Source organism: Xiphophorus couchianus, chromosome 7, assembly GCF_001444195.1.
Source record: "Xiphophorus couchianus chromosome 7, X_couchianus-1.0, whole genome shotgun sequence".
Taxonomy (NCBI): domain Eukaryota; kingdom Metazoa; phylum Chordata; class Actinopteri; order Cyprinodontiformes; family Poeciliidae; genus Xiphophorus; species Xiphophorus couchianus.
The window spans coordinates 330,797-347,444 of record NC_040234.1 but is presented as its reverse complement, the minus strand read 5'-3'; the positions used below and the strand labels follow the sequence as shown (position 1 = coordinate 347,444).

At 38.9% G+C, this 16,648-nt stretch overlaps 2 protein-coding genes across 4 annotated transcripts in view; one reads left to right on the top strand and one right to left on the bottom strand.

The window, feature by feature from the left end:
• The window catches only part of ccdc93 (CCC complex scaffolding subunit CCDC93), a 43,206-nt gene extending 39,173 nt beyond the window's left edge, over window positions 1–4,033 (bottom strand). For all 3 annotated transcript variants that reach the window (XM_028022701.1, XM_028022702.1, XM_028022703.1), the window contains exons 1-3: window positions 3,888–4,033; window positions 3,625–3,738; window positions 1,439–1,533 (exon numbers count right to left, since the gene is read on the bottom strand). In XM_028022701.1, coding sequence (XP_027878502.1) covers window positions 1,439–1,533; window positions 3,625–3,738; window positions 3,888–3,974 — 296 coding nt within the window. In that variant the 5' untranslated portion in view covers window positions 3,975–4,033. The remainder of the gene's footprint in view (window positions 1–1,438; window positions 1,534–3,624; window positions 3,739–3,887) is intronic.
• A 6,398-nt stretch (window positions 4,034–10,431) lies between these two features.
• On the top strand, window positions 10,432–13,216 carry LOC114148639 (U3 small nucleolar RNA-associated protein 14 homolog A). The gene has a single exon (XM_028024046.1). It carries the CDS (start codon window positions 10,514–10,516, stop codon window positions 12,785–12,787), a length of 2,274 nt encoding a protein of 757 aa, XP_027879847.1. The 5' UTR covers window positions 10,432–10,513; the 3' UTR covers window positions 12,788–13,216.
• Window positions 13,217–16,648: the final 3,432 nt, after the last annotated feature.

Genomic DNA, 16,648 nt, shown 5'->3' with positions numbered 1-16,648 from the left:
AGTGCATATTTCCACATGTGTTATTCATAGATTTGATGCCTTCAGTGTGAATCTACAATGTCAATAGTCATGAAAATAAAGGAAACTGATTGAATTAAAAAGTGTGTCCAAACCTTTGGTCTGTACTGTATAAAACACAGAAATAATTCTTATTAACTGAAGCTCTTTATCTTCTTTCTTAACACACTGAAATCAGAAGTACAGTAGCCCTTCAATGTCCTACAGTTGGTGTCAAAGTGCTGTTCATCAAATCTCTCACAATGATCACAAACATTACTGCCAGGCATATAACTGTCCTCATCAAAAGCAGCAGCTATAATTTGTTGTATGTATAGCATTATAATCCATGATGTTTAAAGTCAGTGTCAAATATATACTGAACAAAAATATAAACGCTCCATATCAAATATAAGAGTTTTATGAACATTTGGGTTACACAGAACCCAAATGTTCTCAAACTATATTTTCAGTAATTACTGATCTTCATATTGCCATTGATAACATCGTGGTATGACCATTTGAGGCAGATTGACAGTCCTTTGAACATGATAGGGGTCAGGTTGAGAAGTTTGATTTTGACCAAGTTGGCTTCTCGTAGGTGGCTACAGACAGTCTGAGGTGTGATGCGTCTGTTGTGCAAACCAATAGTCTCATCAGCTGTGTGTGTCGCTGGTCTTAGCCGATTCCACAGATGGACGAGCCGGATGTGGCGATCTTGTGCTGTAGTGGTCACACGTGGCCGATGAGGTCGATTTGCAGTAGTGCCAGTGTGTTGGAAAAAAACTCTTGAACGGCCAATGGTCCAATAATGGACATTGAGCCGTGCAGCTACTGCTCTGGTGGAAGTCCCTGCATCCAACATGCCAATGGGATGCTCCCGCATAACTTACAACATCTGAGGCATTATGACTTGTGACAAAATTTGACATTTTGGGGTGGCCTTTAATTGTCCCAAGTCCAAGGATTGTCCAGTTATTGCTCACCCACTGGACATGCCCCAGCCATGCACTAAGTAAAAAAACAACTCACTGAGTAATGCTCACTGACAGGAAGTTGTTTTAAAAATTATACACAAATCAAGAGAAATATTACTTTTCTACAATAAAATGTCAGCAAATGGTCATTTACAGTTGTTAACTCCACATGGCAGCAATATCTGACATGGGGCATTTATATTTTTGTTTAGTATACAAGTGCACTTGTATACTGAACAAAAATATTATAAATATATATTGCATTTATTGAAGGGACCTCTGTCCTTGTAGTGACCTCTGTCCTGACAGAGGTCAGTACAATGTCCCTTCAATAAATGTAATTCTGCAGCATGCAAGTACGGTGTCCTACATGTTTCAAAACGTCTTGCCTGAGACACTCACATTTGCAAGTTTAGCAGAAATGGCTCAAGAGATTTCTTGAACACTGCCATCATATCACTTACATTTTCTGTCCAATAGTGGAATTTTCTTGGAAGAGTAGATCGACATCTATGTCAAAGTTACATGTGGTTATGCACCAGGTCATTCCACCAACAACCTGTGAAAAAGCAAAGGAAGAACAAGCTCAGAGAGATGGAATAATGAAGACTTCTGCAAGACACAGAGTGATGGGAGAGATTCATTACGATTAGATTTTATTTCATAACTACAACAGCTTCTTCTCTTGGTGGACAATTATGCAGCCACAACAAAATCCCCAACAGTATGGTCAGACCAAGTAAAGTAGTGAAAGTCTAGCTGAAATTTCTTTCAATCCAAGGAGCAGACTGATTACCATAAAATTGGAGCAGATGTCCTGAAATTATCTTCTGGAGTAAACAATGGTTACCTCCACAGAAACGTGTGCAGATGGACGAGCATTGTAACACTGCATTACAATGGATTCCACACACTTTTTGTGTAGCAGCAACCACAGCCTCCCAGACACTGTCCAGAAATGTGTACTGTTTTCCTTCACCTAAATCCCCTGTTTAAGAAGGGCTCACAAGTTCTCAATGAGGTTTAGGTTTTGTGAGGCAGGGGCACACTTTGTTATTATTTCATCTTTAAAGCCTTTACTGGCTAGCCAGATAGTGAAGTACTTTCATGTATGCCTTGGAGCATTGTCTCAATCATGGACTTCTTGAAAGATGCAGACTTTTTCCTCTACCACTGCTTGAAGAAAGTGTCTTCTAAAACCTGGCAGTAGATTAAGGTCCAACTTGTTCACCTCCACCCTGCTGGGGTCTGATGTGAAGTGGAGCCCTGTGCCTATTACTGATCTAGCCACAGGCCCATTCACCTGGTCCATCAACAGTCACTCTTGTCAGGCCATATAGCTTTTGAAAAAAACATCTTCAGATATGTCTTGACCCAGTTTTGATGTTTCAACTTATTAGTCTTGTTCAGCAGTGCTCGGGTTTCAGCCTTCCTTACCTTGGCCATGTCTCTGAGCTCTGAACATATTGTACTTCTGGGAACTCCAGGTAGGTTTCAGTTCTGAAATATGACAGCACTGGAAGATAATGGATTCCTGGTAGCTTCAAATGTGATTCTTCTCAAATCTTTCTCAATTAATTTACATCTTTTTTTCTTAACACATTTCTTGCGACCCTGTTGACTAGTATTTGCAGCAAAACATTTGATGGTTCTATGATCACGCCCCAATATCTTAGCAATTTCAAGAATGCTGCATCCCTCTGAAAGACTTTTTCAATTTTGGACTTTTCAGAGTCTCTTAAATCTCTTTTTTGGCACATTTTAAAAGAGGCAAAGAATAATTATGCACAACTTGATATAGGGTGTTGATCTCCATAGGCCTCACTCTCCCTCATTAAAGAAATACATATCAGTTGATATGTTTATATTAAATAAGCATTTGAGTATATACAGCTTTTAGTTGGAAAATATGCATGAAAATGATGCTATGGTCAAAACTAAAACTTGTCTAATAATTATACACATAATGTAGTTTACTGGTGTATAGGAAAACCTTTTTAAAAAGATAAAAAAGGCTTCTTAACCTGGTGGAGGAGAGGCAAGTAAAGCCTGGTGGCCCACTAGGCTTAAAATACACTGGGGGAAACCCTGGAAGAACACTGCTAAAAATAACCGCAAGAAGTCATAACCATCAAAAATCAGACAGTATGGGCAACATTTATGCTAAACTAATGTAATAATTATTACATAGTGAAAAGGAACATACCAAGTTGATGTTTTATATATTTTGTAGCATTGTCTGTGGATTCCCAAAGCAGTCCCCACCCAGAAACTAATTCTGTTTGTGGGGGACATGCCATGAAAAGATTTGGGAACCCCTGGTCTGGATTAGTCTGCAATGATTCGATAATATCTAAAACCAAATTTTTTTAGCTCCAAAACTAGAACACTTCAACCATGGACTAGATTATTGGTGGTCAGTGCTACATGAAGCTCATTTTGAAACAATGCAAGTTAAAAACAATATTTTGCAACAAGTAGATGAAGTCCAATGTTAGGTTTATGTAAGCTAAATGTGAGAATGATATATATATATATATATATACATATATATATATGCTGCCACCCTTGAAAAATCCTTGCCCCCCTCTTGCCACCCCTTAGATATTTTTCTAGATCCGCCCCTGCTGGGGGTGATTAGATGAAGCACCTTATCAAATGGGGACAGGCCTTTGATGCGGGCCCGGAAGTAACCCGCAGCCAGCAGCAGCTCCAGGATTTCTGCCAGCTTCACGGTTTGTTCCTCATCTTCTCTGCTCTCCACCTGAATAACATAAGAAGCTACAATCAGACAGCTGTGTGTTAATGGAGATTAGCCCCAATTTTATCCTCATCCACTTTTCATTCGGTCTGTTCTGTAGTTTAAGCTGAACTCGATGGAACCTGTCTGTCCGGACCGGTTCTTAACTCTACCTGGATCAGCAGGCCTTCCTGGTCGTACTCTGCTCCAACCTTGGATCCTGTTCTCACTCTGAGGAAGACAGACGCAGTCGCCGCCATGATGAATGAAATGCGATGCTGAGTCACATGACTACGTCACATGATCGAACTATTGAATGATCTTCTTCTTGTCCGGTTGACATGCAACGTTTTGGTGTACTACCGCCACCAACTGGAATGAGGTGATGATTAGGATACCAACCTGCAATTACTCAAACTATACTGCTCAAAAAACACTTTAAGTGTTAAACACCTGTTTAAGTGTTCCCTTTATTTTTTTGAGCAGTGTATATACCCTCGATTAATTTAGTCTTTTTAAAGTACCTCACAAAATAATAAATAATAATAATAACACTCTGAGCTAGACACGTTGTCCAAAACCTGTTGTCCAGTTGCATGTTACAAAATGAAAAACCAGTTCCCTTCGCTCAAGATTTTTGGCACAATGAAAACAGAACAATAAAATTCCTCTATGTCTTCTGGAAAGAAACAGTCACATCTTGTACCTACCATGTTTTCCCAATTGTAATAGTTGCTTAATCCTGTATGACTAACCAAGACAAATTCAACAATGTCAAATAAATTGCTCAATTATACTTTTCAGGAAGTGGAAGGTGAATAGATGAAAAAAAAGTGAATAGATGTTCCGCCAGAAAGTTTTGTTGTTAAACTTGGTGTGGAGGGGAGGGTTGGATTGACACTTCAGGAACCCTGAACAATTCAGACTCTCAGCTGTCATGATCTCATGAACCTCCAGTTGCTGTGGTGTAATGGCTCTGTCATCACAGAGCCTGTTGAGCAGATCTCAGGCAGTAACTTCCAATATTTAGTTTTTAATCAATAAAACAAAATATCTTAGGAAAAATATTAATGGAGATTAGCCCCAGCTTTATCCTTCCCTCATACAGTTTTCATTCTGTCTGTCTGAGGTCAAAAACTTGATTCTCAGTAATTTATCTTCTCCAGTACTATAAAACATCCAGATATTTTTTTTATTTTCAACCAACTTATAGAGACTTTTGCAACAAAATACAATTGTAAAAATACAAAAATTAAACATGAGAGGCATTCTGTTCACACTTAACAAGTCCATCTGAATGAATAGAATAAAATAAACTGAGAACAATAAAGAATAGAATATAATAGAAATATCTTCTATTCACAGTGGGAAAATTTATGTACCATCATCAAGTTACAGGTAAATAAAATGAATACTCACAAAAGGTAAAATAATATAAAAACTGAAAAATAAGAATAAGAAAGGTAAATTCACACTATTTTAAAATGTTGCAGTTATTAAAAATAGCATACTCAGAGTAACAGAAATATCAGCGGAGCATGAAAAAAGTACAAAATGTGTGCATAAAAACAGCACCATACGTATACTAGCAAAGAAGACACCCAGAAATGTTTTTTCACCCCAGGCAGCAGGTCCCAATCATCATCAGTTCTGATGATGTCACATACATAGCGAGTTCACAACGTCTTAAAATTGTCTTACTTTTTTCTTTGCCGTTTTTCTGTACTCTTTAAAATACAAGAACTTTCTCTGTTTAACTGCTCTACTGTTCTTTTTCGTAGGTTTCTGTAAAGCGCAGTGGTCCAGTGAATAGGAATCTTCTGTCGTTGATCCTCACTGTTCTTAGGACGGAGAAATGTCAGTTTGTCTGGAATAATACTGGAATACTGTGACATTGTATTAAAATAATACTCTATCCTTGGTGAAATATATTTCACATTTCCTCTAAAATGTACCTATTTTTCATAAGCAAGTTGTCTGTAAACTTTTAATATACTGACAATTTATACAATTCTATGATAATATATTGGCAATGTACTCTTGAAAAATGTGAATAAATTGAATATAATTTTTTTCAATAGATGGATCATCAGGAAAACTAATTCCATTCTTGCTAACAGCTCTCACCCTTTAAATGCTGAGTTTCACCATCTACCTTCTGGCTCAGATATGAAAAGTAACAGGTACAAACACTCCTTTGTTCCTACAGCAATTTCTCTTTTTAATGCAGGACCAGGTAGGGGGGCTCGTATTGTTGGTGCTGTTCCATGTATCACTGATGTTTGGAGCAACTGTCAGTCGACGACGATATACACTGCTGTACCTTTCCCCTTACGTAATGATTTATCTTTGATGTCTTTTTTGGTATGTTTTATTGTTTTTAACATACTTTGTCTTTTAGTTGTTATACTTGCTGTAACATTATTTGCACATTTGGGACATGAATAAATCTGAATCACCTGGAAAGTGTTTTGTAATTCTTTCTTCTACATACTGGAATGTTTGCAGTACTGTAATGGATAGTGAAGCATGTTGTAATGTACATCAGCAGCAGCAACTTTATTAAAGACACAAATAGGTCCATAGAAAAATAATACTAATAATTAAAAAAACAATCACATAAAAAGATAATAATCACATGTAGAAGTCACTGATTTACAGAAAGGCTAAACCGCCAGTGATTCCACATTCTGGACTTAGACCTGGCTGAGCTTTGTGAAATATCTGTTAGTATCTGGATGATGTTGTTTGTAGAAACACGCAACCTCCACATAAACCTGTACAGAAGGTTTCATAAGACAGTATGAAAAGTGGAGACACCAACAAATAACTGATTAGCATTAGTCCATCTCAGCATCCTAAGCAGCATCCTCATTCCGTCATTATATGCCACTTGGAGTTTCTGTAAACTGCTTTGTTTATACTGTCTCCATAAGTGAACAGCATACAGAGGAGTGCAGATTGCTTTAAAGAGAGCCACTTTCACTGAGACAGAACACATCCTGAACTTGTGTACCAGCTTGTTGGCTTGTGCATACATTAAACGACGTTGTCTGTTAATGTCCATATCATCAGTCAAATCATCAGTTATTTAATGCCCCAGGTATCTGACAGCAGTACACACTTTAGGAACAACACCAGATAAGGAGAAGTCAGGAAGTACCAACTTCTGATCCTCCTTGGTTCTTATAATCAAAATTTTACTTTTCAATGCAATGTACATAATGTCATACTCCTGACCATATAGTGAGAAGGTCCTCAATAATTGTTGAAGACCAGCACTACAAGGACTAAAAATAACTAAATCATCAGCATACATGAGATGGTTAATTATGGTCCCACAACCACCCTGTCCCACAGTGTTGCAGCCACTTTGATAAATCATATTCATATTCCTTTATTTAACCAGGTAAACCCTGTTGAGATCTAGATCTCATTTTCAAGAGGGAACTGGGCAAAACATTTGCAATACATAGCAACCTGGTTACAAGATAAAAACAATTAATACATATGCACAAGTATAAGACAATAAAAACAATGTAAAAACAATGACACTGATTCATAGAATGTTATTGCCTATCTTTAAGAACTGCTCGAAATAAGTCCAGTGAAATCATTTCCAACATCTTAAGTTCAGACTGCAACTGATTCCACGTTGTGGGGGCAAAACACTGAATGCCTGCTTCCCTTTTTCAGTTTGAAAGTGTGGGACATGCAGAAGAATAATGTTATTGGAGCGAAGAGAACGAGAACTGACAGTTCTATGTAGGAGAGTGGATAAATATGCTGGGGTTAGACTGAGTAAAGATTTATACATCAGGATCATTAAATGATTGTTTCTCCTTACACTTAAAGGAGCCAATCAGCTTTTGCGTACAAATCACAATGATGTGTCAAACGTCTACTACTGGTTATAAATCTTAAAGTGCAATGATACACAGTATTTAATGATTGAAGACATTTGGTCAAAGTATTCATATATAAAACATCTCCATAATCCAAAAGTGGCAGGAATGTTGCTGCTACCAATTTTCTTGTAGCTTTGAGTGTAAAACAAGATCCATTTCGATAATAAAACCCAATTTTCATTTTCAATGTCCCTAGTAGATTTGCTATGTGATTTTTAAAAGAGAGTTCATTATCTAGAATAAAACCAAGATATGTATAATTACTGACAAACTCGATTTGTGCTCCTACAGCAGTGGTAAGCAATAGGGAAGTTTCTGGTAGTTTTCTAGCATGTGAGAAAACCATTGCTTTTGTCTTGTCCACATTCAAAACCAACTTCAGAGTTTGTAAACGTGTTTGAACTACATTAAAAGCAGACTGCAAATACTGTATTGCCTGCGATAGTGATGCAGAATAGCAGTATATTATTAAATCGTCAGCATAAAAATGGTAAAAAGCATTTGACAGATTATCACGCAAGTTATTTATATAAATAGAGAATAAAAGCAGACCCAGAACTGAGCCTTGAGGTACGCCATTTAAAATAGTGAGAATAGAAGAAGTGACACCAGAGAATTGAACTCTCTGGGTTCTGTTTGACAAATAATCAGCTACCCACATGGTAGCTTGATGTGAGAGCCCAATCCTGTGTAGAATTTCAATTAAAAGCTTGTGATTTACTGTGTCAAATGCCTTTGATAAATCAATAAACAAAGCAACACAATGTTTTTTGTTATCAAGAGCCTGGATAAGATCATTACAAACCTTTAACGTGGCAGTAACAGTGCTATGTTTTTTTTTCCATATATACATTAAAAAGAAGAGGAGACAAAATACTTCCCTGTCTAACCCTGTTTCTTATTTTAAAAGGAGCTGATGTAACCGGATCCTTTCTGCGTTTTGCTGGTTTTATTAAGTGATCAGGCCGAGACATGGTTTGTCTTTAAAAGGATGATTTCTCGATTTATTCTAACGAGAACAACATATAGAAAACAACCGTGTTATAGGCTGCCCGCTCCAAGTCCTCTCCCGCAGGACAACATGACAAAGGGGGAGGATGTAAGGGGTGCAAACAATTTAAAGACAATACCACAGAAGAAGAAATAAAAAGGAGGGGCTTCCGCTCTTAAAGTAACACAGCTAAAACAATGACAGTTTTTTTTAGGTGTTTCAGTCAGGTGAAGAACAATACAAATAACCAAAAAAAGATATTTTGTGTAATTATAACAAAAGACAAATACAACCAGGTTACACTGACACACAATTACCCCATCTTATGTACATTAACTGATGCATGTACCAAAAGGACAAAATTCTAACAATAGATCTGGGAACCCCTCTGTTCTGTAGCTTATAAAATATCTTTTCATAATTAACCTGAACAAAAACCTTAGAAGCATCAATAAAACATAAAAATTGTAGAGTTGCACCTATTGTACAAATCTAAAATCTCTATCAAAGCAAAGACTTATATCTGTACCATGCTGTGATTTAAAACCAAACTGGTTATCTGAAGTAAGTAGAAAATGTTCTATCTTACTCAATATAATCCTCTCCAGAACCTTGGATAATACACTGGCTAAAGCTATGGGCCAATAATTATCCCTGTTATTTATTTTGCCAACTTTATCCTTTATTATAGGCACTAATATAACAGCTAAGCGTGAATCAGTTAAAATGTCATGGACTAAAAACCCAGTAAAAGACAGAGCAAGCAAAGGGAAGAGTTTTCTGCTTGAACATTTGAAGTCCTCTGCAGACACCTCATCCATACTACAGGCCTTATTATTCTTTAGGACCATAACTGCATTATAAGTTTCTTAAAATGAAACTTCATGTCTTCATCATGTGTAACACTGTCCGCCACAAACGAGGAGCTTTTAACACAGTTAAATAGTTCATAATAATGCTCTGCCACATTTGAGTAATTCCCTTTGCTCCATTTACGCCATCAATATTTTTTGGCAGACCAGTTTTATAATTATTCATATTCTTTATTTCCTTCCAGAAATCATGTGTGCAGTTGTTTTGCATTTTTCTTGCAAGCAAATTAGACTTCATTGTATCCTCATTTCTTTTAATAAAACGGAGGGCATATTTAAAATTTGCATTTGCCTGTTTCTTATACTCAAAAAGAAGACCATACTTCTCTCTTTAAGGCAGGCCAGGCTGACCTTTAAGGCAGCCTGGCCTCTGCATGAAGCTCCTTCTCCTGCTCATTCCATCCAAAGCTGAGAAATAAAAGACATTGAAATGTAGCTAAAAACTGTACTTCATTAGCAATTATGATAAACCAAATGTTTAATTGGAGCATACTACTGTAATCACAGTACTACTGTTTAAAATCCATCCATCCATCTATCGGAAGATAACTGGCCTTATGGCGCCTCCCAGAGGGCAGCAGCTCACACAAGTGGGAAAGGCTGCATCCCTTATTTTAACAGAGAAGAAAATGTGACTTGCACTGTCAAGTCAAGTTAGTCAATATATCTTAACATGTATGCCAAGTATTTATACTTTGCTGTTCCCATAGCCCATTTCGTTTTCTGTAGTAGCAGTGAAAGAGTGCACCTTTTAAATCTGATCACATAAAGAAGTTTTCTACAAACAGTTGAATGATTGCGACATCATTTCATCTCAAAGAAATGATTTCTACATCACCCATCTGATGATGTGGCTTGTAGGTTCGAGAAGTTCCTTCGTGGAAAGAGAATTTAGAAAACCCAAAGAAGGAAAGTTTACAAAGAGACGGAAACATTTTTGCGACACTTTTGCTCCTGTTACGATCAGGCGTTGCGACAGTGGTTGTGTTTGGGGCACATGTGAGGTTGAGCTAAGTGTGGTCTTTAGCATGGCGAAAGTCTCCAAGAAAAACAGTCATAAAAAGAAGTTAATGGTGAGCTGCGGTGATCCTGCCATCAGCGAGGGGGATCAACAGCTGCTGTATGAAGACGAAGAAGAAGAACAAGGCGGTATGGATAGAGCAGAGGAAGAAACCATGAGCAGCGAGGAGGACGAGGGAGAGGATGAACGAAAACGGCAAAAATTGCTGGAGGGGATCAGGTCTCTGGGTGGGAAGAGGAAGAAGGCGCTGGGGGAGAGGTCTGAGGCGGCCGGACAAATGTCCGAGTTCTCCGTGAACCCTGACGGTGGTCCCGGTAAGGTCCAGCTGTCGGATCTGATTGGGAGCTTAGAAAAGACCCCTGCTGTTCCGGCTAAAAGTAAAAAGCAGTTGAAGAATCTGCAGCGCTCTAAGAAAACCATTGAATCTCCTCTGAGCAAACAAGAGACTGAGAGGATCCAGAGGCACACGGCTTTCCAGAAGGCAGCATCAGAAGTGAGCCGCTGGGACGGCGTTATCACCCAGAACCAGAGGGCCGAACAGCTGCTGTTCCCTCTGAACCGGGACCCGGCCGGCCCCAGACCTGTAGAGAGACTGGTGGTGGGCTGGAAGGCTCGGACTCCACTGGAGCAGGAGATCTTTGCTCTGTTGTCTGCCAACAAGCAGCCCCTTATTGACCCCATTCTGACCCCTGCTGAGGAGGCGTCAGTAAAGGCCATGAGCCTGGAGGAGGCTAAAATCCGCCGTGCTGAGCTGCAAAAAGCCCGGGCCCTGCAGTCCTATTATGAGGCCAAGGCTCGGAGAGAGAGAAAAATCAAAAGCAAGAAGTATCACAAAGTGCAGAACAAGGCCAAGCGGAAGGAATTCCTGAAGCACTTTGAAGAGATGGTTCGGATGGATCCAGCAGTTGCTCTGCAGGAGCTGAATAAGATGGAGCTGGCCAGGATGCAGGAGAGGATGACATTAAAACACCAGAACAGCAGCAAGTGGGCCAAGTCAAAGGCCATCATGGCCAAATATGACGAAGAGGCTCGCAAAGCTATGCAGCAGCAGCTGGAGATGAACAAAGAGCTCACTCAAAGGCTGATTACTCCACTCAATGATGATGATGATGAGGAGGAGGAGAAGGAGGAGGCAGCAGCAGATGAGGCTGATATGCTTCCTGACTTTGTGAACAATGCAGTGGATGGTCGAGATGCATCAAATCCGTGGATGAAAGGCAAGCTATCTGCAGAACCAGCACAGCAGCAGCTGAGTGACGCACTGACTGAGGCAGCACAGGCCTCAGTCAGTGAGGAAGAGGAGTGTCAGGCTGGGGAAACAGAAGAGGAAGCCCTCCTCGGAGAGTTTAACAGTAGGAGGAAACTGCATCAAGCTCAGGAGTCTGACGCAGCAGGAGGTGTTTTACCAGAGGAGGTGACAGAGGACAGAGCTGCAGCGGTCGAGTCGGAGGCTTCTGACAGTGATGACAGCTGTCTGTTGGAGTCCCCAAGCATCTCCAGAGGAAGAGAAAATGTCCTGAAAGAGACAAAAGCAACTGACCACTCTGAGCGGTCAGCTCTGATGGAGGAGAGGCTGATGAGGATCAGGACTGTGGAAGACTTGGAGCTTCTCCCTCATGAGCCATCAGATGAACCCAGTCAGCCTCCCACTACAAAAGCCCCTCCCTCTGAAGAGAAGCACCTAAGCAAAAGGAAAAAGAAAGGAATAGAGTTGAAAGAAGTTCTCACTAAAGAGACAAAGCTTATCAAAGTTCCATTTACTCCAACTGTCACAGACTCGGAGGATCCAGAAGCTAAGATTGACCAAAGAGGACTGATTAAGGAAGCTTTTGCTGGAGATGATGTAATCTCAGACTTTCTTAAAGATAAAAGGAGGAAGGAGGATGAAGGGAAGTCAAAGGTGATAGACCTCACCCTGCCTGGCTGGGGGGATTGGGGGGGGGTGGGTCTAAAGCCACCAAAAAGAAAGCGCAGAAGGTTTAGGGTTAAGAGTGCCCCTCCTCCACCAAGGAAAGACCAGCATCTTCCCAGTGTCATCATCTCTGAGAAGAGGAACACCTCTGTCAGCCTCCACCAGGTTCATTCCCTGCCATTCCCCTTTGAGAACCATGCACAGTTTGAGAGCTGTATCCGCTCACCACTTGGCCGCGCCTGGAACACGGAGCGAACTGTGAAAAAGGTCACCAAACCCAGAGTGGTCACCCAGCTGGGGGCCATCATTGATCCCATGGCTGAGGAGGAACTGCTGAAGAGCAACAAGAAGGTGGTTGCTAGTAGCTAGGGGAAGTCCATGCAGATCAGAAAGTGGTAGCAATTTTCACTAGAACAATTTTGGACCGGTTAATTTTATCATGTATGTCAAAGAAAAAAAATTACATTTCCCTTAAAATGCAGAGAATGGGACTGATTTGAAATACGAGTGTAACTGAAATGCTTCATCTTTTCTGTTCAGTCACATTTATATCAACTGAGTAATGAAGCAGATTAAATAAATGTGTAATTTCAATGCCTTGTGTGTCTGTGAACAGACAGTGGAATGCAGTTTGCTTTTTACAGATCATCATGTTGGTGTGTGCTGCTCCTTTTCCATAATTATCTTATTGTTGGATAAATTGTGGGAAAGTGTGTGCTTAGTGTAAAAGATGGGAGGATCTAATGAGGTATTGTGACATTGGTGAAGCTGTATTAATAAAATATCTAATATGGTCAATTCTTTGGTGTGTTTCCTGTAATCTTAAGATTTTATTAAGGTAAAACCAGCAATGATATTAGATAAACATTTAATATAACTGCCATGGATTTAAATATATATATTAACAAAATAGCAAAAAGACCAAGAAGGATAATGAAATAAATCTGTATCTAGGGATCAGAAATGTGTCTCTGCTGGGTTGTAATCTGTTGAAACTGAGTTCTGTCTGTAAACCTTGTTCCTGAGGGCTTGATCAAACCTTTAATTTCAATGCAAAAAATTACAGTAATTCTTAAATATACACTGATTTTATTATAAAAATATTTAATGTGAATAATCCACAGCCTGGGCTTTACTTGGAACAGCCAGAAAATACCACAGTGCAAAGATAAAATTTTAATTGGGGCTAATTAGAATCCAAATTTTACAAACGCAGTGTGTTATACAGCCTGTATACAGTTGTTAGAACACACATCCTGATGAGTTTCATTTCTCATGTTAAAAGTACCTGGAGAAAAATAAAAGTTAACCAGATATTTAACAAACGTTTCATGAAACCCATGTTTATCTTTTTAAAAATAGTACTTTTTGGTTTGATGTAATATTATAATGTTAAATATGTTTTCATAGAAAGATATTAAACATCAATCTTTGACTGTATAGTGTTTTTCACTTAGTGATGGACTGACTGAAATAAATGACATTTCTAATAATATTCTAGTTCACTGAATGAGTGTAGATACTGCAGAAAGTGAAATATGGCCATTGAATTTAACCACACTAGTGCTGCGTTGCTGTGAGTAAACATTTATGTTTAAAAGATACCTAGTGCCAGTGACACTAAAGAGTAATATGTTTGTATTTGTGAATGAATTTGTCTTTTAAATATTTCAGTGGGGATTATGTAGTCTGGTAGTTGTTGGGAAGAAAGACTTTTGAAACGGCTCTGCAGCAACTTAATGCTAAAGGAGTTTTCCAGGACAGTTACAATACTGTGCATTTGGTGAGAAACATTGTAGCAACAATCTGTTGCATTCAGATATCAACTCTGAGCTATCTTTAGGCCCAGTTAGTCTTACCCATTGCAGATTTAAATTTAATATTTTAATTCAATCAAGAAGTTAGTTTCCGATAATGTTGCATGATTAAAAATATTTAGCTGTTCTTGTCTGTTTGAACTTATATTAACAATGACATCTAAACCCTGCTTAGTTTCCTGACCACCTTCTTTACATGTTTCCATAGGAAATTTTATTATTTTAGGTGGTTAGCTCAAAGTCTTTGAGGTTAGAATGGTTCCCTGGCATCATCATAATCTAATTAAGAATAATTTTGGGCTTAACTAAAAGTTCCTATGAAAAGCAAGGAGGGTTGCTGTTGAAGTGTCTAAAAGTAGTATTTTTGTGATTTGATGTCAAACTTCCTTCTTTTCTCCTGCTCACAGCTATTTTTCAGAATACACAGGAGAGTTTAAAAGAAAAGCCATTACACTTGATAGACACTCTATTAAGGTGGAAAGGATGCAATAATAGACTATTCATCTGTTCAGGTACTGATTCTCAACCTGAATGCTCAAGAGACAATAGAGAATTCCATTGAAAATCATGACATTCTCCACATTACTCTTCTGAACCACTTCTTCAGACCAATTACTAAACCTTTGTAAAGCTTTGTGGAATAAAATGAGAATTAGCCTTCAGAGCTTCACCGACTCCAACAACATTAGATACATTCGAGCAGATGAAAGCTGTGATCAAGCTGGGTTTTCATTGCTTTATGCAGGTGACAACAGGGTGGCTCTACGTGGGGAAAAGGGGGAACATCTGTCCCCAGCTTCTCCCTCCAAATTGTATGTCCTTAAAATCAGACTTCTAAAAATCTCTTGTTTGTCCAAAAGCCTCTTTTAGCATTGAAAATAAAAATATTTGAATGTAAATAAAAATGTAGGTCCCTGAAAGATGTAGTGATGGCCCTGTGTCACTGTGTCTTTCAATATCACAGCACAACAGGCTCAACAGACAGAAAATAATATTAAAACAACAAAGCTTGTGTATAAAAGAAAAGTCTCACTTAAAAATAGACATCGTGTCTGGCACATTTTTACTTAAAACGTGTTTGTTCTTCTCTCACTAAAGTGACACAGTGGGTAGAGCAGGGGTGTCTAAAGTGGGTCCTCGAGGGCCGGCATCCCATGTGTTTTAGTTCTCTCCCTGGTTTAACGCACCTGGATCAAATGATGGCTCATTAAAGGCCTAGGAAGAACATTGACATGCTGAGAACGTTGTTACTACCACCAGGGAGAGAACTAAAACAACCTGTTTATTTGTTGTCTCACCTGCAACTTTCTCCACATTTTCCTCCAACTCCTCTGGCTCTGAGTGCTCCATCCCCTGCATGGTCACTCCAGAGGCTTGTCCTGTCATATCCTCTGTGTTCTCCATCAACTCTTCTGCTGTGTGTGGCTCAATCTCCTCTGCAGTGTTGTATAAAGTACTGAAATCTCAGAGTCAAGTAAAAGTATAGGTACCTCTCCAAAATGTGACTTTGGTAAAAGCCCAAGTCACTGACTGAAATGTTACTTGAGTTAAAGTCTTAAAGTATCTGAAACTTCTTGTACTTAAGTATGGAAATTACTGTAAAAATGGATGTACTCAAGTAATGTAATGAAAAGTACAAGTAAAAAGTAAAACAAGGCAAATGCAGTTTGAATGACATTTTTTATATTTTGGTAAACTTGTCAAATACACTTAAAATAATGTACCCAACCAAGTGCAGGCAAAATTAAACCTGCTAATAGATATACCTGCAGGCATCACTTAGTTAAGAAAATGAGGTGCTTTACCTATAGCACAAGGTTAACTTAACCTGCTTTACAACTGAACCAGCTTCTTAGTATACCCTCCAGGACAGAAAATACAAAGTTTTTGTAAGCCTCAAGTTTTCCCTTCAAGTAAGGTCAGTGCTGAAAATGAGAAAAATAAATAGTACAGAAAATGCGGCCAACATGAAGAAAAAGAGCTGTTACGATTACTCTACCTCACAAATCAGTGAATCAGTCAATGCTACAGTCAGTAGGTGGTGCACACAACTGGTCATTATGCAAAAGAAAAAAAGAATTGGGAGGGAAATGCAGCTTATTGGCATCTGTAAACCTGGTTTTGAACTTGCATGCCTTTCCTATATTCGTTAAATTTAGTCTAAATTGCTATCGCTATGGCTTCTGTCCCCCCTTGAACAGAGGAGTCTAGGTAGCCTGCTACAGTCAACATTAGGCCTCAGCTAAATCCACCACGTGTGGAACTGAAACAATGCCAAACAAAGTTCATTTATGGTCAACGTTTCACAATACAGTAGTGTCTAGTGACCAAGCTATAGTTACTGACACAGGAGGATTATAACCATTTCATAAGACGTTACCTCGATGTGTTTCTTCAAGTTGGACGGGGAGTT

Excerpts from the sequence above, each read along its gene's own strand:
- LOC114148639 (XM_028024046.1), top strand. The coding sequence starts at position 10,514 with ATGGCGAAAGTCTCCAAGAAAAACAGTCATAAAAAGAAGTTAATGGTG.